At 42.2% G+C, this 22521-nt stretch overlaps 2 protein-coding genes across 15 annotated transcripts in view; one reads left to right on the forward strand and one right to left on the reverse strand.

The window, feature by feature from the left end:
* The window catches only part of EFCAB5 (EF-hand calcium binding domain 5), a 39641-nt gene extending 18781 nt beyond the window's left edge, over nucleotides 1-20860 (reverse strand). Inside the window, exons 1-8 of one of the 13 annotated variants that reach the window (XM_062622414.1) lie at nucleotides 20726-20808; nucleotides 15044-15127; nucleotides 14780-14950; nucleotides 11299-11868; nucleotides 7011-7167; nucleotides 6265-6328; nucleotides 4419-4486; nucleotides 763-918 (exon numbers count right to left, since the gene is read on the reverse strand). In XM_062622414.1, coding sequence (XP_062478398.1) covers nucleotides 763-918; nucleotides 4419-4486; nucleotides 6265-6328; nucleotides 7011-7167; nucleotides 11299-11858 — 1005 coding nt within the window. In that variant the 5' untranslated portion in view covers nucleotides 11859-11868; nucleotides 14780-14950; nucleotides 15044-15127; nucleotides 20726-20808. The other 12 variants (XM_062622413.1, XM_062622415.1, XM_062622419.1 and 9 more) reach the window with 12 other exon arrangements.
* Nucleotides 20570-22521, forward strand: part of SSH2 (slingshot protein phosphatase 2) — an 89505-nt gene continuing 87553 nt past the window's right edge. For both annotated transcript variants that reach the window (XM_062622424.1, XM_062622427.1), the window contains exon 1: nucleotides 20570-20756. In XM_062622424.1, the coding sequence (XP_062478408.1) occupies nucleotides 20694-20756 (63 nt within the window). In that variant the 5' untranslated portion in view covers nucleotides 20570-20693. The remainder of the gene's footprint in view (nucleotides 20757-22521) is intronic.

Here is a 22521-nt window from a genome sequence, read left to right on the forward strand (position 1 = left end):
CCCAAGATTTTAGCAATAGCTCATGCCATTGATTCTTCAGCTCTATTTACTTGTTTTCTAATACATCTAGCTTATTTATTTATTTAAATGGAAATGCAAATGTATTCAGAGGATGATAGAGTTTAGAGCATCTGAAAAACAGATTATGGCTTCTGAGTTCCATTTCCAGCTCTGTAACTGACTTACTCTATTTTAATTCCCTGCCCATAAACTGTGGCAGAAGTTCAAAAGGTTGTAAAGACAGATTATTTTGCATTTTAAATTTAAACTATGAGATTCATTGATAGAAGCCCTCAAGGTGTATAAATTAATGCAGCATAATTGACACAATGTATGTTACTATTGTAGTAATGTGCACATTTGTTAAGGTCAGTCTCTGTCAGGTTATCTTTGCTTCAATACAGCTGAACAGAAAAATTAGCACCCAAACATTCTCAGTGCTCTGTGGGAACAGGTAATGACCAGAAGAAGTAAAGACCATGGTTAATTTCTTCTCCAAAATCATCAGACTTCAGCCTTAAGTCATCAGTTAGGTCATTCAGTTTCTAATCAGTCATCAGCTTATAGGCTGCTGGCTGTTTCTGTGCCTAAGAACCATGAGTTTGAAGACAATGCAGCAGCTATTGTCCTCTGAAATAATGCTGAGTAAGCACAAAGAGAGTATCTAGAGTCATGAGGAATAAAGAGAAAGCAGTGACCCAGAGAAATACCAAACTGGAAGTATTACCATATTGAAATGAGGTTGAGAGCTGCTTTGCCTACCTTTGCGTAATCACAATCTATGAAGAGAAAAGTAAACATTTGCCTCCACATATCATGTCTTACTGCTTCTCTGAAGTCACCAGCACACCGACAGAGATGCTTCAGCATTTCTTGGAACACGTCATCTGGAAAATGTTCAGTGTAGGAATGGACATACTGGGAAGAGAAAGCAGCAGTGTGATGGTTAGCTTTCTTCAAGTATTTTCACCTTTATTTAAGCTCCTTAAAATCGATTGCGTGCAATAATGTATGTAGGAGTTTGTAGTTTAATCTGCAGGCTTGGTACATGGATGGTACACAGCCTGCTTGGTTCTTTCTTTCAGAAACAGCAATACTCTCCAAACTAGCCTGTGACTCTGCTGCCCAGAGTCACTTATCATGTTCAGTGCTTCAGAGATGCTGGATGAGAATTCCACTCTATGAAATGCTATTGATTAAGCCAGGTTATCTCAGGGAGGATAGAAGTTCTCCATGGTTTTCAGCAGCATTTAGTATTCTTGACTTTACTCCTAAGGAGGCATTTTGAGCCATTAGTTTTTGCAAAACTGACAGTCACTCAGCTCTCTAATGCCACAACACGACCATTGGCCACAATTTCAATGTTTAAAGAACCAGTCTGGATACAATAAAATAAAGGAAAGAACCTTTTGAAAATGTGCCTGCTGTCACCTAAGTCCTCTCACACTGGGGATACTACTGACTCCAGATTTATTTTAAGTTCTAGCCTTGGAGACAGGTTAACACTTTGGATTTATAGCCATGTGGTTTTTATGAGCAAAAGCAATATGGTTCTAAAAATGTGGTGTGCATGACATAAATAATAATGGCCATCAGACCAAACCACAATCCCAAAGCCTGTGCTGAATTATTAGAGCAGGTTTCTGAAGCCAGCCACAGTTGAGGGAGACATACAGGGAGTTAAAACAAGGAATTTCCAAAATATGGAATGTTTCCCATTATCCCATTTTTAGAGCATGGATACCTGCCTTAAATACTAGGACTTGTTGGACTTGTTGAAATACATTAACCAACTGAAATATTAATATATGTTATCATTATTCAGGTCTATATTGCATAATTCCCAAACATATGGGACAAGTGGGGAAGAGAAGAAGAGCAGAAAAGCAGCAGCCAATGGCCTGAGGGGTGGCTGGTGGGAAAGAAGAATTCCTGATGCAATGTGTGGCTTTTCTGCATTTCAGCATAAAAAGAGAGGATGTGCGTGGGCTGGAGAGAAGGTGGCAGATCTGGGAACACGTGTATCTCCCAGCTTTTCAGAGCTATTACAACCCAGAGCCCTGTGACAGATGAACCCTTAAGGATGACAGCAGTTGGGAGGAGGCAGCTTGGACAAGCAGCTTGTTATTTTGTATGTCATCTTGATGACACATCCCAGGGCTTGTGTATTAATACTTCTGTCTAACAGCTTCCCAGAACAGTTTTTAGAAGCCTATGTTCGGCTCTGTGGGCAGGAGGAACTATCGTAGAGTCTTAAGCTTTTCTTAGCTGATGTGTATAAAGCACTCTGCTATGTAAAATACTGTACACGTTATAAGCATACATTGATTTATTATTAACCAAGAGATTTTGACACCCATCAGAAGAAAGCTGGCACACCTCCTTCTTGCTATCCCATGTAAGACCTCACTGAGTTTGTGAACACATTCTCATCAAGAACGGAGCTTTGCTTTTTGTTCCTCCTGATCTCAACAGAAATGGAGTGAGTCACATGTGATCACGGAAAATAATCTCACCTTTAAAACTTGATTCTGACCCTACAAAGGCAGTGGGAGTATTTCCCTCAGTGTCAACAGCTTTGTGTCAGGCTGCTGTAGGTTCTGCATATTAGAGTACAAAGCCTGTGAAATAAACTGGTAGGGACTGGTCTCTGGGATTTAAATGCTTTTAATATAAAGACTCCATGAGCTTGCCACGAAGGATGTAAAAAGACAAAAACCACTGTTTTGCATGTCCAAAAAAATATCCCCAAAACCCAACAACAACATGTGAGGTCTCTCTACGGAGTTTCTAACAGCCTTTAAGTAACCCAAAGCTGCACTGAATTCAAGGAAGGGAAAAAAAGCACCATTTAATTTTAAGGTCCATTACAGAGCAACGCTTTCCACATGTGAAAGGGCATAGACCAGTGTCGAGAAAGATCATCTCTCTTGCTGGTCTATGGTGGATGATGCAAACTGATGAACAAAGGTAAAGTGTAGCTGAGGATTAGAAACAGCCCTGGCCTGAAAGTGAGGCCTGTGATTATGGAACAGCTCCCCAAGGGAAGTGATGAAAGCTTCATCATTTGATTCAATTAAAAATGGACTGCAAAACGCATCAAAGAATATATTCTGAGAACAAAGTTGCACTAGCTAGTGAATGAGACAGCTTGACAGTCTGTGTCTTTTGTATTCCTGATCTCTGTTGTCGTATCTTTAATTGAGTTAAAATAAAGAGTACACAAAATATATTTTAAAACATTTTTCTAATGCTAATGGAGCATGAATTCACTCAGTGCTTATACATATGCTATAGGGATTATGTATTGATGCTTCGTTTCAGTGACAAAAGCAATTCTCTGGGCTCCCATGAGCCACAATAGTTTTCTTAATTAAATGCAGTTATTCTGAGGTTAAATTTAAAAATACCTCATTTCATGCTTAAAAAAGCCTTCAACAAGTTACCATGAAAATGCATCTCTGTGCAAAATAACGAACATGGGGGTCTCCTGAGAGCAAGGAAGGCACAAAAATCACACATGGTTGCTTGAAATTAGTCTCTGCACAGCTGCTTTATACTCTGGTTTTAATTATTGTAACAGCACCCACCAGCACTGCTGCAACTTGAGGGTCTGCCATTATTTCTATTCTAAACATCCCTTTTTGCAGGTTTAAGTACCCAGCCATAAAATTCAGCTCTGTTGTAGGTAGAAATGGTTGGCAAAGGATTGGCCTGGAGAGTTTTTCAGTAAGTGTAGTTTGAACTAGTTCAGTTGTTTTCAGATTGATGAAGAGTAGAGTGATGGGGTGAACCTTCCAACTACACTTATTGATGTGGATGGGTTAAAAACACACTCCTGATGTTTCTCAATAACAGAGTTTGATTTTAAAGCTCTGTATTTTCTAGCCTGGTTGTGCTTTGTGAACAGCTATGACTCTTGCTGCAGTTTGGTTATGGTCCAAGTCAGTAACAGTTCTGAGCAAAAATGAGTTTCTCATCACTTGTTAGGCTTTTCTATGGTTAATAGAACTTAATCAGAAATAACAATACTTTGAGGACATTACTGATTATCTCAGGCTGATGGATATACTGGGACACCAAACCTGTCTTGAGCAGCTACTGCAACATCTGCATTCACAAGTGATTCAGGGCTTTGGCATTCTAGGAAGCGACTGAGAGGGCTGTCCTAAAAACTACTGCTTGGCACAGGCTCTGAGAAAGCAAAATACACCCTCCTTGCTGGCCAGAATGGAAGTGTTGGGACAGCAAAGGATGGATACAAAGATGGAACATGAAATGTCCCCATATAACCAGTTACCTGGGATGCTGAAGAAGTGAAGCCCTTCACTTATTCATCTCAGCTGTCCCCAGAGAAATGCTACTACTTTGTGACAAACACCATATTCTGCATCAGATGCTCTTATTTCATTTCTCACCTCTGTGAATTCATCTATGTTTACTTTTTTCTCCAAAGTGTCTACGATTTCCAGCTTCCTGTCACAGACTGCCAGTAAAAAATGAAGGGATATTGGTTTAGAAAGCAAACAGTTCTGGGGTTACATATTGTACACATTTTTTTTGCTTCAGTGTTAGATTAACTTTCTTCTCATACTGGATTACATTTATTTCAGGTTATCCTACAGAGCAGCTGAAGCATCTGACTGTCTGGAGTCTACCTAATTCTAATTCCTACACATTTCTCTTGCAGAGAGTCTGCACTTACCTATTCAGAACTGTATGGCTTTATTTGTTCTTGACATATGCTGGTGCAACCTGCAATGATTTTAATAGTACTTACAACTACATATGTGAGGGGAGAAATGATTTTTGCTTTAACAAACATAAAACTGCCTTAAAATACTGGGGGCATGGGTTCTGCTTTGCAAAAGTGGAATCTGAAAATCACAGTCATTTTCCCAAGATGTTCTATAGGATTTTTTTTTTACTGATGATGATATTCAAAATTATCTGGCCTGTTATAATGGAACTGAGAAGATAAGATCAAATGCCTGCATAGTTTTCTGAATGAGGGCTTTGAGCACAGACATGCTATTTCTGTTGGGATTATTTGTGCTTTCTTCTACAATATAACAGGAGAAATGAGAAAATTCGCCATAGAATGCATTTATCCTTTGTTGGTTAAGACATTTCCGAGCTGTACATTATCTTTATTAAACTATAAAACAAAGCTTGATGTTCTGCTAATGCTTATTGGATGATATTAAATGAACTAAATTAAGAAATGGAGCCACATTTTTAGTGAAATAGGACATAAACCACTTTAAGCATCTGGAGGGCAAGTGGCTGGATAGAAACTTCCTTCTCAATCTCTCATCCCAGTATCTGTCCACACAGGATCCACGAATACAACAGTAGGAGCACACAGGCTGGGTCTGGCATTTATACACCACACTACAAATAGGATGATTATTCAGAGACACAATTCTATGATGTAGAAGCGGCTGAGCAAGGTCAAGCTCTAGAGCGGGGTGACTCCAGCAGCAAGCAGGAATGCACATCCCATCTTCCAGCAAAGGCAGATTTGTTATTATTGATGATCATTACAGACTCTTAATATAAAGGGCTGGCAGCAGGCTGTGCGCTGCCACTCTGATGTTCCTGGCTCTAGCTATTCAATTATCATTATTCAGGGAGGTCAAGTGTAAGCTATTTAAATTGGACAGGAATTATGGAAATCTTTCTGTGCTGAGTGCTCTGGTACAGAGGCCCTTGTGCTGGGTGTCACTGGCATGCCTGGGACTGGCAAAGGGAAGAGCCAGACAAGAATGGGCTGTTCAGCAGAGCATTAGGCAAGCTTCGGCATCAACCCTGAAACCATGAAAGGCAACACCACTGTCAGACTGTAATTTTCATGATCCTACCTTTCTTCCATACCTCCCTGTATGCTAAGCTGTCCATGGGATTTCCAAGACCTCCCATGAGACAAACACTGATAGGGCAGGTGGAGGAGGAGTTTGTTAAAGTGGTTCTTAAAAACAGTGACAAGCACATGGCAATGTCTGGCTAATGAAGGATGTGAGTGGATCTTTTTATCTCTCTGAAAGATTTTTTTCCAACTTCTTTCCATGCTTTTCAAGATCCTGTTAATGAACCACCTGGTGATTCAGTCTCTTTCCAATCTGTCTCAAAATCTGTGGTTCATATCCTAACTACCCTTAGAGATCCTTTCTCTGTTATCAAATCCGTTTGCTGTTTGCTCACAGTTTGCATCAGAATTCAGACCACAGAAATAGAACTAAAGGAGACACATCAAAAACTTACTTTTTCTCACATCTGTGGCTGTAGAAGCAATGACATCTGCAAAAGTCCTCAGGGCACTCTGAACCTACAAATCAAGGGGATAGTCAAAGGCCTGTTTCATGCAGACAACAATAGGTAATTACTAAAGTAAATCACCCAGAGTAACCAGTGTATGGGCCAGCCATGCTTCTTACCACGTATAGGTGGGTAAATGTTAAATGTAGACCTTGTCTGTGTTGTGCTGTGTGTAACCACAGGACCATTTCCTAGAGGGCTTCTGTCACTTGTAAGAAAAATGCTTGTACCAAGAGATTATTACAATTACTGCACATTTCATCTCTTCTGAGCTGCAGTATCAATTTGTATGAGCCACAGGAATAGGAAGAAAATTTAATGGAGGCCACAGGAGAGCAAGAGTGGCTGCCCTGGACCTTTTTAAGGGGATTCTGAGGGATAACCAGAAGGACATCCAGTGATGAGTTATGTATCCCCAGCCTCAGGACTGCCTAAGTACCTTAGGGGGTATTTAGCTTCCCAGGAACTGTGTGGAGAACGCACTGCAATTCTTCCACGTGTTCATAGGGAATCAGGGCTTGGTGGGGCTAAGAGGTAGACAACAACCTGCATCCTGACCTTAAGGGATGTCAGAGCCATTGCCTATCCTTGTGCTCCATGCTGCCATGCCAGGGCAGATGCCACTATCACAGTCTTCCTTTTCCTCCTGGAACAATCATAGCACTATGTTAACAAGAATCTTTCCTAGTTACCAATGCAATTGGTATTCTGCCACTGACGTCCACTGTCCACTCTTCGAACTGAATTGCCAGCGCCTCCTTTCTCATCAGTTTCACCTGAGACTTCATATTTTCTAATTCCTCCCTCTCCTTACGTTTGACCTTTGCCTCAGCCTTCATCCTGGCCAGCCTGTAGGACACGGGAATATGGTTTAGAAAGATACCATCATAATCATATTTAAGCTAGATTAAGCCTACCCTGAAGAACAAAAGGAAAGGAAATAACTTCTGACTGAAATACTTGTCCTTCTAATACACGCAGGTTTTTTGTCCAAAGACATACTTGATGTTTGAGGCACAAAATTACTAGTGTAACTACTGGACTAGATAATAGTAACCTGTGTTTTCAGAGGGAATCTCCAAGGAGGTGAGAGTATTTATATTGACAAGTATCATCTCCTGAAATCAAGTGTACTATGAATCTGAAGAAATAACCTGCGTCAGATATGTGTGCGGAGAGAGCTTCTTGTAGAGCATATGGTAGACATTTAAAGGAAAATCATCTGTACACAACCCTAGTTTGTGTAGTTTCAACAGCAATAATTTTTACCTTCACACTTATAATGGCATTAATCATTTATTGTGTAGATGTCCTTCACCTTCTAATTTTAGCAGGAAGAGAGGTGCCTAATCTTGCTACGCTTGATTTACCAACAGAATTGCATCAGTCTGAATTTGTCTCAAAGCCTAAGCACAATTTCACATAAGCACTTCACTGGCAAAGAACAATGTTCAATGAAATTTCTTAAGCAGTCTCACACAATAAAGTCCTTTCTGCCTTAGGACAGGGATAATACCCCAACCTCTCTGTCATTTTGAACATATTGTTTGCAAGCTTGGACTAAAAATGCCTCCCTTTCTTCTTCCTTCCCTTTTCTTTGCTTCTCTCATCACCTAGCCATGTTTTTCCCAATCCTCCATTTTGCACAACAGAAGAACTGAATCAATTGATCCTGTAGAACTGATCTGCTTTGGTTTTGACTGTGTTCATTTATGAAATGAAAAAAAAAAAAGCCTTCAGGAAGGTCAATATGCTTAAAGCCAAAGGATTAGTTTGTATGGAGAGAAGAGTTCCAGGTCATGGAGACTGCTGGAACCTCTCTGCATTCAGCAGCTGCACTGCTCACCTCTGTGGCACTTACACCCTCTGTAATACTCAGATAAGGGGAGTTGCTCCTCTATTGTACCTGAGAACACACGAGCATAGAAACTATATTTTAACTAATGATTTCTGCTCCCTTCTTCCCCTGTGTTTCACATACTGTGAAGATGGGCTGATCCTGTCTCTGATATCTTCTGTTGCTACAGGTCATCCTAGAAATGATAAACCACTGCTATATTTAGAAAGGCCTGTTTGACTTTTTACAGCAGCACACTCGGATCACAGTTTTATCACTTCGTACTTGTTCTTTGTTGCTACTTATCACAGAGATTTCTTAATGAATAACTGGGTTCCCTCACCAGTTGTGGGCATTGCACAAGTCCTGATTGAGGCAATGCAGCCTCTGGCACTTTGATAGCAGGGGAAGGGGAAAACAATTTCCTATCTCCTGACTCCTTCATGGACACAGCAAAGAGGAGGTATGTAGCAGGTACCAAGCTAACCACACTAACACATTTTTCTCCAATGTATGCTACAAACAGAAAGAGAAAACCAGACCATTTCTGGACCATTGCAGCTCCTCCTCAGGAGTGGTCTGCAAACTGAAGGCAGAGCTAAGGCTGTGCTGGGAGTTGCCACCGTGCTTTGGTGATTAATTTGGGCAGTACCCAGCGCACCTTTCCTTGTGTGCTGCACCCACACTGCGCTGCAGTTCTGCCTTTACTTCTAGGGTCCTAAAACACCAAATTGCTGCCTTCTCTGCCTGGTGTCCCTGGTATGGGACAAGATGTTCCCCCCCTAGACAATCACAGCAGATCAATGCTGGGCACCCATTTCAATGTGAGCTCATTCCAGGATTAGACATTTCCAGAAGGATGAGATGGCAGCGAGGGTGACTTCTCCCTGCAGAATGAAACATGTTTCTTCAGGAAGACAGCCGCCTAACTCCCACACAGGGATGGTGACTCAGACTGAAGGACTACCATCCCTGGACAAATAAAGTCTCTAATTCAGGTACCAGTCCATTTGGATATGGAATTTCTCCCATCTGCTCTCCTGTCTGGTGGCAGTTAAGGAGAGAGTGGAGGAAGCCTGAGAGAACTCACTGAAATTTAGACAGAAACCTGTGGTGAGATCCTGCCTTTCCTGAAGGTCATGTCAAGGCTCCCAGGAGCTGCACTGGGACCAGAATTTTACCCTTCATCTTCCTGCTGCTTATGTGAGCGATTCTGAGCACAGACCAGCATCTCCTGTCAGTAAAATCCTCTGTGCTGCTGGGGTTTAAGAATCTGATGCAAATCCCACAATACAGCCATCACAAATATGTAAATCCTGAGCTGCTGTGAATGCAAATCCCATGATACTACTACCAGCTGATACGCAAAACCTGCTATGGCTACATAACCCCCTGTGGCAGTGCTGTCTACGGAGAGATTTATTTCTACAAGTCTTGATAGTCACTTCCTTTGCATCAGCTTTGATAGCTACAAATTGAGAACCTGTCTCCAAGTGTAAACATGGATTTAACAGCCAAGACTAAGACAACATGTCACCAGTAGCCAACACTGCATTCTACAGGAAAACCAGTGCTTTCCAGAAATATGCTCTGATTCACAATGAAAGCCAAGAATATTTTAGCAGTAAAAAACCCAAACCAAACCACAAAACTAAGAACACTCCCAAAACCAAACCAAAAAGCAACCCAAAATGTCAGGAAATGTTCTGTATTTTAATTCAACTTCTTTTGCAAAATGAAAGTGAGACATGGTTCTGAGGTTCCTGCATCCAGAAAAGGTGTTGGCAAGGCTGGCATCATCAAAATCCCCCAGAACAGTGTGTGGTTGAGTAAAGCTCACTGAAAAAGCAGGTATTTCCCCAGATCATTTGTTTCAGTGGGCCAGCATTTAAAAATAGAAAATATAACTGAAAATCTTTTCCCAGCTTTGGTTGTTCTCCTCTATGTCTGCTTAAGAAGAAAAAAACAAAAAGCTGAGCTCTTACATGCTGACCACAATCAGTCATTCACAATTATTTCTACCCATGGGGGAAAAGGAGGGGACTGTATACAATTCACTCATGACACTGCTTTGGCTGTATCCACACAAGGCATGTTCCTATGAACTGTAACAGTATGTGGACTAGAAATGCAGAGAGACAGAAGCTCAGAGCAGTAGAGAGAGATTTAATATGGTCTTTTATTCATTTTCATACTGAAACTTCAGTTATCTTCATTTAGAGTTTATGTATGACACGTCAACATTTGACTTCCCTAATTCCTGACACTGAAAGCTTGAAACCAATTTTCAAGCTCTATGTACTATTTATACAAATAGAAGAGACAGCCGTTCAAATAGAAGTCAGGATTCTACAAACCCAGATACAGAATAAAATGATCTGGTAGCGCATGAGTAATTTTGCCATCATTCACCATCACCTCTGGATCATCTGCAAACACAAATGTTCAATTCTGCATTTGTCTGAATAAAGCAATGACAATGTAACCATTATTCTTCAGCTAATGCACTCCTATTCTAACCATAGCATACTATAAGATGCCATGGAACCCCCTTCCAATATTAATTACACATCTGAGTAAAGCAGCAGATTAAATACACCCCAGGAATAAGCAACATAATAAAATACAAAAAAGAATCTGGAAGGAAAGCCTAAGTAAAAATCCCAGGAGAAGGAGCTCCTACAATGTACCAGGACAATATTGTTGTTGGTTTGGTGAAATCATCCTGAAGGAGGAAAAAAAGGTTCTCTTTGCATTAAGTTTGGAAGAATATAAAAGAACTGATCTGAAGAGTCCATGGACCTTTGATACTAGCACCTGCTCTAAAGAATTGCTGTCACTAACCTAGACCAGCTTGAAAGCAGTTTGCATTCCACACATATAATTAAGATAGTGTCTAAAGAGGAATTACATACTTGTGAAGGGCAGAAAATTGCTTTAAACAGGAATAACTGGTGTCTCTTTTTGTGTGACATGTTCTGGCATTTGTGCTGCTTCTCAGGTTTTTGTGAGAGACAACTGCCATTGCTGGCACCGGACTCCACAAAGTTCATTTTGTTCTACAATATCAGCCAGGCTGCAGTCACACCACTGCAAGACACCAGCTCTGCTTGTGTGACTAGCCACACTTTCAGCTCTCTCACCTCTCCGATGCTGTACCAGCCATCTCAGATTTTAGCTCCTCTGTGACCACCTTCAATCCTCTCAGGTATGGGCCTGGTTTTGCAGGAATGCCATACCGGGGGTTATGTCTCATCAGATATTCACCAAGGAAGATAAAGGGATTGAACTGGGTTGGCTCTTCCGCTGCAAGCACGTTCTTTCTTTCCACTTCCATTAACAGTTTTTCAATTCCTGGGATTAATGTAGGTAGGAGTTTTTCAAGCAAATAGATACGAGTATCTAGTGACACCTTCTCATTATTGAACCACTCTCTGGACAGCAAGTCACAGGGTTCTCTCTTATTTACCTTTTCTTCTTTTACCTTTTGCTCACGAACCATCTTCACTTTTGTGTCCTGCAGACTCAGACACCTCTGCTGTACCTTTTTATAAAGGCACTCTTTCCACAGAGCATAAATATTAAGACATGGCAGCTCATCATTCCCCTGTTTTCTCTTCATTTCTGCGGCAGTCATATTCTCACCTCCAGGCTTGGGATGTTGCAGACCTGCAGTTTGGGCTGCTGCTGGCTGAACAGCCATCCTTCAATAGCTGTGACACAGAACAGAAGCAGCAGGTTATACAATGCCAAAGGTGCAACAGTGTCCTAAAAGATGACTCTATTGTTAGGAATTGAGTAATATTCTTTTTCTACATTCCTTTTTCATTTGTTACTGCTGCTTTGTACTCTTAAATAAATACAGCCCCTTCACTTCAAAGATCATTAAATGATTTATAAAGATTAATTATGTATCACAACAGCCCTTGGAGACAGAGAAACCAAATAAGTGTGTTCCTTTCTTGGAGGAGAAGAAACTGAGACACAGAAGTGATTAATTCCAGGTCACTTAAAAACTCAGAAACCCAGAGGTGAACAGTACTCAGAAATCTTGTCCCCCAGTTCCAACTAGTAAATTCCTCTTACCCTTAGTGTCATTATTTCTGTTTAGGTTCCATTCCATGCCTCCAGGAAATCCAATGGGTGTGAGACAAAGGAAGCAAGTAATGGAAGATACCAGATACCTGGGAGCAAGATTTCTCCACATCTTCTGTTTCATCTTTTCTGTTGCTGTGAAAAAACAGTGAGGAAGCCTGTCCCACAGATTACTTCATTTCAACTTTGACAACTATTTTTCCCTCTGGACATTTTGTTCAGGTAATGAGGACACAGGTGTATGGGTCAGAAGAGCTCCCACAGAAAGGGAAACTCTATATCATCAACTCTGTAATTAAGCTGTTCACAAGCACTTAATCTTGTAGATTATTCTGTAAGAGACAGACCTACACAAAGTTGCAGATATCTCCTTCACAGTGTCCCAAACTCCACTGTTTTCTTCTCAAAATGTTCATTCTGTGAAATATCAGGAAGAAACCGTGTTGCTCACAAGGCACAATCTGAAAACTATTGGTGGGTCTCCACACATCACTGTCTGCATCTGTAATGGGATTTATGAATATGGAATGGAGCAGAATGTTGCCCAACTACTTGAGCACGCAAAAACACCAGCATGCCGCAAAAACCCCAGGTCAGTGTTAAACAACAGCAAGGCAAGGGTGATGCTAACAGAGACAGCCTAATGCCTTTCCAAATTAAAGATGAAATTCCACTCTGAACTTTTCAAGCTCTTATTTAAAAGGGCTTTTCACCAAGGCCTTTCAGTATCCGTAGCAATACTGTTGCTTTTGATACGTTTTGCTCTTCATGTTTAAGCATTTGTAGCTGTTCTGAAGAGAGTTCAGCCTTCCAGGAAATGCATACATGTGATCTACAACCCTCTTGACGCACGAATGTAATTACTAATATGTTGACCTTCTAGCTCATAACCACTGTTTGAGTCCAAATGCTGCTTGAATAGGTAGGATGCTTCACAGCACTAAATTTCTGTGTCTGCTTTCTTGATGCACTTATTGGCGTCTGCTGGTAATTTGTTTTCAAAGATGATTACCTGTTAGGGAGGGAGATGGATTTATGGATCAAGCTGCCTGCCTGACCCACACAGAGGGTTTTAAGATGGGAGCTGGTCTTGCCACCAGAGGACATGAGCTGTAAAGGAGTCCAGATTTACAATTGTAGAAAAGGAAACCAGTCAACCCAGGCAAATTGTTCCTTGCTTAGGTGAGTTTCCCTCAATCAGTTGTAAAATCAGACTCTTTCTGGTTTAAAGCAGGGTGTTAACCAAATGTCCTGGTCATATTCCAAATCAACTGGTTTTGTTGTGCCAAAATAAACCTTCTAGCAGTTTCAAATACTTACGTTATTTTTCAACATCCTTTATGAAACCACTCTGCAGTCTCTGTGCAGTGTTAAAGTGACAACTGCACTCTGCTTTATGAGGTGCCCAATTCCAAAGAATGATGAATAGATTTTCTACATTTGTTAGGATGATTTTGAGGATTAGTAAATATTTATAAAGTATCTCTATGTCTCTGAACAAAATAAAACAAAAAACAACTCAGGGTGACTGTTCTATCTCAATTCCATGGCATTCACCTTATGCCAAGAATGGAAGCAGAGCACAGAGAACTATGCCCACTCCTTTAATGCAGGACAGATAACGAAGGTATGGAAGAACATACAAACAGCACATACCTGTTAACAACAAAGGAGTGCTTAGCATCAGGCCCTGAAACTTGGAATTTGTTGAGGATTACAGGAACACACCTCCAGTTTGTGTAAAACACCATTAGCTCATAAACTTCAGTGCTGATTAACATTAGTTGAGAATTTGGCTTGTGACATGCCCAAGTAGAGGCCTGATTGTTCAAGTAACAATAAGGATGGTGTACAGAGGCAAGCTATAGAAACACCTAGGAAATTTGAAATGTGATATAAAGTTTCCTGTAAGCCTTTGCTCAAGCTGAAGGCAAGATAAGCTTTTCATTATTTAGTAGGATGCCACTTCCCTGGCTCCTTTTCTGTGAGAGAAATATTCTTGCTGGAATCCCTGCAGGTAGAAAAAGATTATCTCTCCCTTTTCTGTACAAACCCCAAATCTGCTCATAAATAAGGTTTTTACGGTTTCATTGTTATTCTGTTAGGGGATTTTGTTGGGTGGGATAGGGCCAGGAAAGACTGAAGTTTGTCTAGGTAAATATTTTAGAGATGTTTGAGTTACAAAAGTACTTTCAAAACCAGAGTATAATCTCTTTGATGCTCTATTGCTCAGAAATAGTTTTACCTTTCCTTAATGTGCTTCACAGAGCATGTTTATCTCACCAAGCACAAAGAGCCCAATACCCTTTTATACATGATTTCCTTTTCAGTACAATTACAATATAAAAAGACGTTCTCTTTTGCTTCATGAAGCTTTGAAGAACTGTTTTTCTTACCTTTGGAGCAGGTATCAAACTAAATCTTATTCTTCCTGCTTTCAAAGTGGCTTTGCAAATGAACTGGAATTTAATATATGCCCATCTGTTCACAACCTTAAAAATCTTGAAGTGAATTAGGGATTTCTCAGACCTGCTGTGGAGCCGGGCTGTGAGTTTTACTCCTCTGTGTTTGCAGTTGCTAAGCAATAATCCCAAAGGTTGCTATGTGTCTTCCACGACTCAGAATTGCTGTAGGTTGTCTTTGGGCTTTGGCAGCCCAACAGACTCTTCTGTACTGAACTTAGATCATTGCATCACATGACTGAAAATAAAACCAGAAAAGACTATGAATAGCAACAGACAACACTAGGGCACAGATAGAGAATCCACAGGTGCCCAGTGACAGGAGGTTTACCTTCAGCTTCAAGGTTCACAAAGTCCAGAACAAGCAAGTCCATTCCAAGCTGAATTGAGGACTGCATTAACCAGATGTGAAACTCTGAGAGATAAAAAGAAATTCATTACAAACTCAATTTAATCATTTTCAGGCTCTTTATTGGAAAGAACTGTGTCACTTTGAAGCAGCCCTGAGGAAAGGCATGCACAGCACCAGTAAGGGTGCCATTTTGTTAGACTGCTTTTAAACCTGAATCTACAGGAATTTGATGAATCATCTTCCATAATTTCTCCTATATTCTTGAAGAATAACATACAATGTGGGGAAAGGAGAAGGGAAAAGACAAAAACATCTACAACAGCCATTCTGCACTCTTTTATGCTACTGTGAATCAGGCACCTGCTTAGTGATTTCCTTTGTGTTATACTCAGAACTTCCAACTGAGAAATTTATGGAACAATCTGCCAGGAAACAAGGTTTATCTAATGCTGTTTCTTTCTTTCTATTTTGCACTGGGAGAGGCATAATCTTTGGGTTGTCTACCTGCAGGAAAACTGAACTGTGACTTTAGCTACGGCATCTGTCAATGGAACAGCTTCGCCCTCTAGCAGAGTATTATTCTCCATTTTATGGGACAGCTGAACTTGTTAGAAACCATGAAATAGAGGAGGTTTAATAAAAATAACAGAATTTTCCCAAAATCTAATAGAGTTCCTGTCAGTTACATTTGTTCTCTAGCTTAGGAACTCTGGATTTTTAATTGCAGACTGTTTCATTCTCTGTCATCTTTGTCAAGTCACTTGTTATTTATTACAGCACCCACAACACCACAGTAAATAATAAGTGATTTGTAAAACTGGAATTGGAAATAGCTAAATATGACATGCACCGGAGTCCCTAGATAAACCCAGTTCAATATTTATTCTGCTCTGAAAAAGGTTTAGTTTTGTTCCTAAGCCCTGCCATAGAAGTTAGAAAGTGTCCATGCTGTGTGCAGGGTTATTACAAGGAGGAAAGTTGCTCAGAAATCACAATAACAATTGTACTTTGATGGACAGTCAAAACCCTCAATTTTTGTATCAATTTTAGACTGTCTTTTCTGGAAAGTAGGACACTCCTGGTGTTCCTACCCAGCAACATTTATTTCCCTCTATGGTCTCCTGTACATATTTCAGAAACAATTTGTATGGTTGTAGCTTCTATAGATACTTTTGGCCATCTGTGCTACATGTCTCTGAAAACTTTTCCTTCTGGACACTCTCAAATACCACTGGAATGCCAAGCTTACCAGTGCATTCACATGCCATAGACACTACAATACTGACTTGAGTTTACAATTCAGTATTTGCTTGCAGAGAGGAAACAGCACAAAAAAAACAAAACACAAAACACATATAAGTCAACTTTCATGTCAAAAATATGCTGTAATAAACTATCACTTCTTTGCTATTTACTTGAAACAACATCTACCAGAAGGAAATAAGCTCATTGCAGTGTACTTCCAAGGACTGCATCAATTATGTCAAGAAAATGAAGCAGAAAATTAGTGCACAGGAATAATTTAAATGAGGCTTTAAGCTGGATTGTGCACTTTTTTCCTCAGAGCAGCTTGCACATGATTAACTCCCGTTATCTCTTCTCCCAGGTGGGTTTGCTTTTCCCCTTTGCACTTCAGCATTCTGTTGGTATTATAATTAATTTACCAAACTTTCTTTTTTTTTCAGTCTGAAACATCTATTTAAAAAATGCTCTCCCTTTTCTTAAAGTGATTTTTTACCCTCCAAACAAACATAACTTGGAAGGAGGAATCACAATGGCTCTATTTTTATTTCCCTGGAAGTGCAATCCCATGGGCTAAGCAAACCTTCAATCACACCCTATTTAACTGGGCTGTTATCCCCTAAATGTTTTTGCTAAGCAAAGTGTATCCTTTTATTATGCCATCAAATTCTTACACTGTTGACAAAATAATGGGCTGAATATGTCATCACAGATGTTTTGCTGCAATTGCCTCTTCCATCGATTTGGTGGGTTTCTGTGTAAGATACATTTTGGGAGCACACTGTTGCTGTTTGCAGCTGATGCCAAGATTATGCAATAAAAGCCCTGACATGCAGTAATCATAAGTTGTTTTAGCCAGAGAAATGTTTGCAGTGTATTACAGAAAACAGTCAGTTTGGGAAACATGTGCAAAACCAGCTCATGTAAAGCTTTAAATGACACATGGGGCTAAAGCTGCAGGTGCTGACCACAGCGCTTTCAGCACAGGAAGGAATAAGGCCACAGGCTTCAAATCTCTTCTTTGTACCAACCATGACGCTGTGACCACAGGCTGCCCTCTAACTGCTCTTTTCAATCAGAATTCATCTGCCTTTTAGCTTCCAACTCACATTGAAATTCTGCTGCTAAAAAGCATTGCACATGCAGATTATACCTTTCTAATGGCTCAGAGAACAACTGCGATCTGTGATTATTGTAGTTAGCAAGTGAAATGTTGGACCTTTAGTGAGCTATAGATAGCAACTCCATTATTTACTCGTGGTAAATGCTTTTAAAAAGGGTTTGCTGTTCAAATACCTGGAAGAGCTACAGGATATATGAAAATTACACAAAAGTCAATTTCAGAAGCTGGTTTAAATAATCATTTATTGAGAGTAATCCCTGCATGCCTGTTACTCAAAACCCAGAGTGAAATACCAGTCCCAAGGGAGGAAACTGCTGGAAGTCTGGGCACCTGGGGGCTTCCACCTATCCTCTGCATCACTGCAGATGTACTCAGCAGAAGCCACACGCCTTGAAGCAGCCCTGTATTTGCAGGAATCCATTTGCATGAAACAAACTAACAGCCTAGATATTGTACTTTAGAGAAAGATAAATAGCATTGAGAGTCCTGTCATATGCCAGAGAAGAAAAACCCTTCCCATCCTCAAAAGTGACTCCTGCCTTCACTGAAATTATGACATAAACTTTACAGCAGCATAGCTTCATATCTGGCTACCACCTCAAAAGGGTGGCTGGTGACCACAAAGAATCTCTTTCTACTAAGCTTCACCATACTTTGCATAACCAGTACGTAGCAGACACAAAGTACTTGAGTCCATGCTTCTTACATTCCCAAAACCTCTCCAAGGGACTACTTAAGTGATGCAGGATCATTTTTAACTGAAAGAAAGAAGTGCTTTGCCAGGAGAAAAAGCACTTTTTCAGTTTCACAGAAAATAAGTCAGACAGAAAAGAGGAGTTGGGAGAACAAACACCATATTTGAGTAAAATATAGCAAAAAGCAGCTACAGTGAATATAGCAGAAAACCTAAATATCTTTAAAGTAATTGACAATAAAAAGGTTCCCATGCGCTTCATTGTACTGCTTATCCATAACATTCTTAGCTAACCTTTTACTTCTGTTCAACTGGGCAGAAACTAAATAAAAAGCTGACTAATATGGTCTGGAAAATACACTTTATGCAGTTTAGTTATACCTGGATTAATAGCAAATATTGATAGGAAAGAAGTTCTGTTCTATCTACAGATAGAGCTTTTCTTTCCATAGCCACACCTAACAGCCTTCTGGTCCTGCTGTGTTATTTGAAAGTATGAAAATATCTGGTATGTACAACTCACAAGCACAGAACAGTCCTTCTGCTCCCCAAACTTGCAGCTTGCTTTATGCGAATGCCAGAAAGATGTTTTTATTGGGAATGGCCTTTGCCAATCTGTATCTACTGTTCAGATACACCAAACTCACATGTGCATTGCAGATTTGCCCACAGAAAGGATAAAGCATTTAATAAGAAAAAAAAAAGGGGGGGGGGGGAGGTCCTGGCAAGAGGCTGCTCAGAAAAAGATATTGTTTTATTGGGAAGTTGTGGAATATTCAGAACGTGAGGGATACTAATTTAAAAGGGGTCTGGAAGGCATTTTCTTGACTTCTGTGCCATAAATCAGAATGTGCTGTAGGCATAAATACTTTCCATAAATACTGTGTTCCAAAATACCAACGTGATGGCTGTAAAAATCAGGACAATGGCTCTCTGTTTACCTACAGGTTTTACTTATTCTCCCCACACTCTTGGATCCTACTGGTGGCTCTTTCGGACTCCTTCATGTTCAAGATGCTGGCTTGCTGTGCAGTTCTGTAAGCTCAATTTTAGACCAGCTTAGGGAGCCTGTCCTTCATCCTCTCTTGACCACCAGGAGGCAAAATGCCTCATTAGCAACCCTGACTTCTTCCTTGCAGTGCAGGAGCCTCTCTAATTACTTTGACTGCAGGGCTCTGGGGAATCACCTAGAGAGCTACCATGCAGCTTCTCTGGTACTTAAATTTACTTAAAGTCCCCTACAGCCCTGAGGAACGGATGAAAGCTGCTTAAAAGGAATCTGTGGGTCAATACACACTTTTTTGCAACGAAGTTTGTCCTGTTTAATATTTAGAATGGCTCCTGTTTATCATGTGTAGTTTTGTCATTAGATGCCCAAGACAATTCCTGATCCCAATTACCCCCTTGCCAACATTCCCATGAATTCAGCAGCACCAGGCTGAAAGTGCGAAACAAATGAAGCTTAATAGCGTTTGGCCCTTTGCCTCAGAACCCAAGCTGTCAATCAGTATTGCCTTCTGGGGATGGCTGAATGCTTAAAACATCATTTATACTTATTAGACTTGCTTTTTCATAGAATCACAGGCTTGTTTCGGTTGGAAGAGACCTTACAGCTCATCCAGTTCCAATTCCCTGCCACAGGCAGGGACACCTTCCACTAGAGCAGCTTGCTCCAAGCCCCTGTGTCCAACCTGGCCTTGAGCACTGCCAGGGATGGGGCAGCCACAGCTTCTCTGGGCACCCTGTGCCAGCACCTCAGCACCCTCACAGGGAAGAGCTTCTGCCTAAGAGCTCATCTCAGTCTCCCCTCTGGCAGGTTCAAGCCATTCCCCTTGGCCTGTCCCTACAGGCCCTTGCCCAAAGGTTTCTTGTAGCCCCTTTAGGCACTGGAGCTGCTCTAAGGTCTCCCCTTTCAGGAGCCTTCTCTTCTCCAGGCTGAACCAGCCCAGCTCCCTCTCACTCTTTTGGTGTTGGAGGTTGTTCACTGATGTATAAATAGGTGTTACATGCTGTTTCCATTACATTAAGAGTTACTATTGCTCCCTAACCCAAAGAAAAGCTACAGTGTGTGAGCACTGAGGCCAGAATCACCCAGTTCGGTGCCATACATATCCCGAGCGCTCCCTGTAGGATGGGATTCCAAAACACCCTCAGTCCCACACGCCGGATCACCCTGCCGGGAGGCAAGCCAAGCCGGCACACATTCCCAAACCCCCTTCTCAGGCTGAGAGAGGCGGGACACGGAATGAGGTGATCCCATACCAGTGCCAGCCGGTTTCCTCCCCTCAGCGCGGAGCCTGCCGGCGCGCCAAGGGTTAACCTGCAGGGGGCGGGACGGCGCTGACAGGTGGCGCATGCGCCCTGGCGCCTCATTGTGCCCGGCCGGCCCAGCCCCGGCGCGCCTCAGTCGGCGAGAGGCCGTTGGCGCGCGCGGAGCTGCTGCCCCCTGCGGCCGGTGCCGCGCCACCTCCGCTTACCCCCTCCCCACCCCTTTCCCCTCTTCTCCCCGCCCTCCCACCATGGAGTAAAGCTTCCCCCGCCGGCCGGACGCGGGGCCCCGCCGCGCCTCGATGGCTCTGGTCACGGTGCAGCGCTCGCCTACCCCCAGCGCCACCTCCAGCCCTTGCGCCTCGGTGAGTCCAGCCGCCCGCCCGGCGCTGAGGGGAGCGCGGCGGTTGGTGGCCGTTAGGGTCCGGAGCGCGGCGGTGCGCATGCGCGGGGCAGACCTCTCTCCTTCTCTCACCTCAGCCTTTTCTCCCCCCCCCCCATCCTCTTCCCGCCGGGTCCTGACAGCTCCGTGTGGGCGGCGGCGGCCGCTGCCCCTCGGCCGCTCGGAACGGAGCCCCCGCGGTGCTGTGGCCTGGTGACAAGCGAGGGGAGAGGCGGAGGGGCTGCGGTGCCCCTCAGCAGGCCCGGGCTGAGGGCCCCCACAGCGGTGCGGAGGGAGCCCTTCAGCCCGGGCCTGCTGAGGGGCACCGCGGTCAGGGTGGTTCCCTCAGGGTCCTGGTCAGAGCCCTCCCCACGCCTCTGTGTAAAGGTGCTGCTGCCCCATCTGCAGCGCGGAGCTGTCTAAATAAAGCGCCCGGTTTAATTTTGTTGTTGTATGCGGTGGGGGAGAGGCGGGAAGCGTGCGTTGGAAGCGAACTGACATTGTTCAGCTACGGCTGTTTTAAGATGATTTAATCTGACAGCACCCTCTGGGTATCTCCAGTACGCGGCCCTTCCTTTGCAAAGAGCTAAGGTTATTTCTTTCTTTTACCCCCTGTTTCTTGAATGTTATGTATAATCTTGCAGAGGCTGTGTCAAGCCCAAGACAGCTCGGGAAAGGCCAGATTTCAGATCTCTGGGTGAGATGTGCAGATGTTCCCTGGATCAGGAAGTGAGGCAGGAGGCTAGGAAAGGCTGCTTGCTTTCCATGCTCTTTAAACTTGGGACGGGTTGTTGTTTTAGTACTTCTGTATTGTAAAATCTTGCATGTTAACCCCTTATACTTCAACCTACTGTTTGTGTGGCTTGTTTCTAATAGAACTGAGGATGCGAACGAATATTGTGAGCTTCATTTCATCTCTTGTGCACCTAATTTTTTCTTTAAGAAGCCTCATGCATTGTCGCACTGGTGTTATGTCTGGTTTGCAAACGCTTTTTGGGGAGTAAAGAGTTGAAATCCCTGTTGCTTGCTGGGGGGAGATGAAGAAGCCAACTATGAAAATATTTCTTGTTGTGTTAGGTAACCTCTTCTGAAACTAGATCAGCTACTTGACAGGTCCTGCCTGCCCCGACAGCATTTTAGCTGTCAGAACACCTTTTTTTTCCTTTCCCATGTCTCTCCTAAGGTATGTTTGTTTAGCAACGCAGACTAACTTCACTTACATTTCTCTGCCATAAATATTAACCTGCTGCATTACTTCAGAGGTTGCTTCCCCCTCTTGACTTCTTCACCCTTTCCACTATTCCCTTTCCCAAACATCTCTTGTATTTATGGCATCTTGAGGGAATAGGTAAGTCTGTCTTGGCACCTTCCTTCTTTCTCCCACTTGAATGCATAACCCCTTCCCTTTGCTGAATATTTGATCTGTATGAACAATTAGTTGTATTCTGCAAGGCTTTCCCATCTGGAGCAGCCAGGCTGTTTCCCAAGCAATTGCATTACACAGGAACTGTACTCGTTTTTGAACACTGGTTAGCTTTTAAATATAAAAACAACCCCTTCCAGAGCCTCATAAATCCCAAGAATGCAGCTTTTGGTATATTTATCTATATTCTCTTTCTTCAGTCTCATAGTACGGAGGTGTATTCTGTACCAGCTGTCTTTGTAAATTCTTGGTGCCCTAAGTAAAAATAAGCTTGTGACTGTTTTCCTGGCCTGGTTTTAGTTCTCATAATACTTCTACATTCTCT

The sequence above is a fragment of the Pezoporus occidentalis genome, unplaced genomic scaffold (assembly GCF_034315485.1).
Source record: "Pezoporus occidentalis ecotype Australia unplaced genomic scaffold, CSIRO_AGI_Poc_V1 ctg241, whole genome shotgun sequence".
Classification (NCBI taxonomy): Eukaryota; Metazoa; Chordata; class Aves; order Psittaciformes; family Psittacidae; genus Pezoporus; species Pezoporus occidentalis.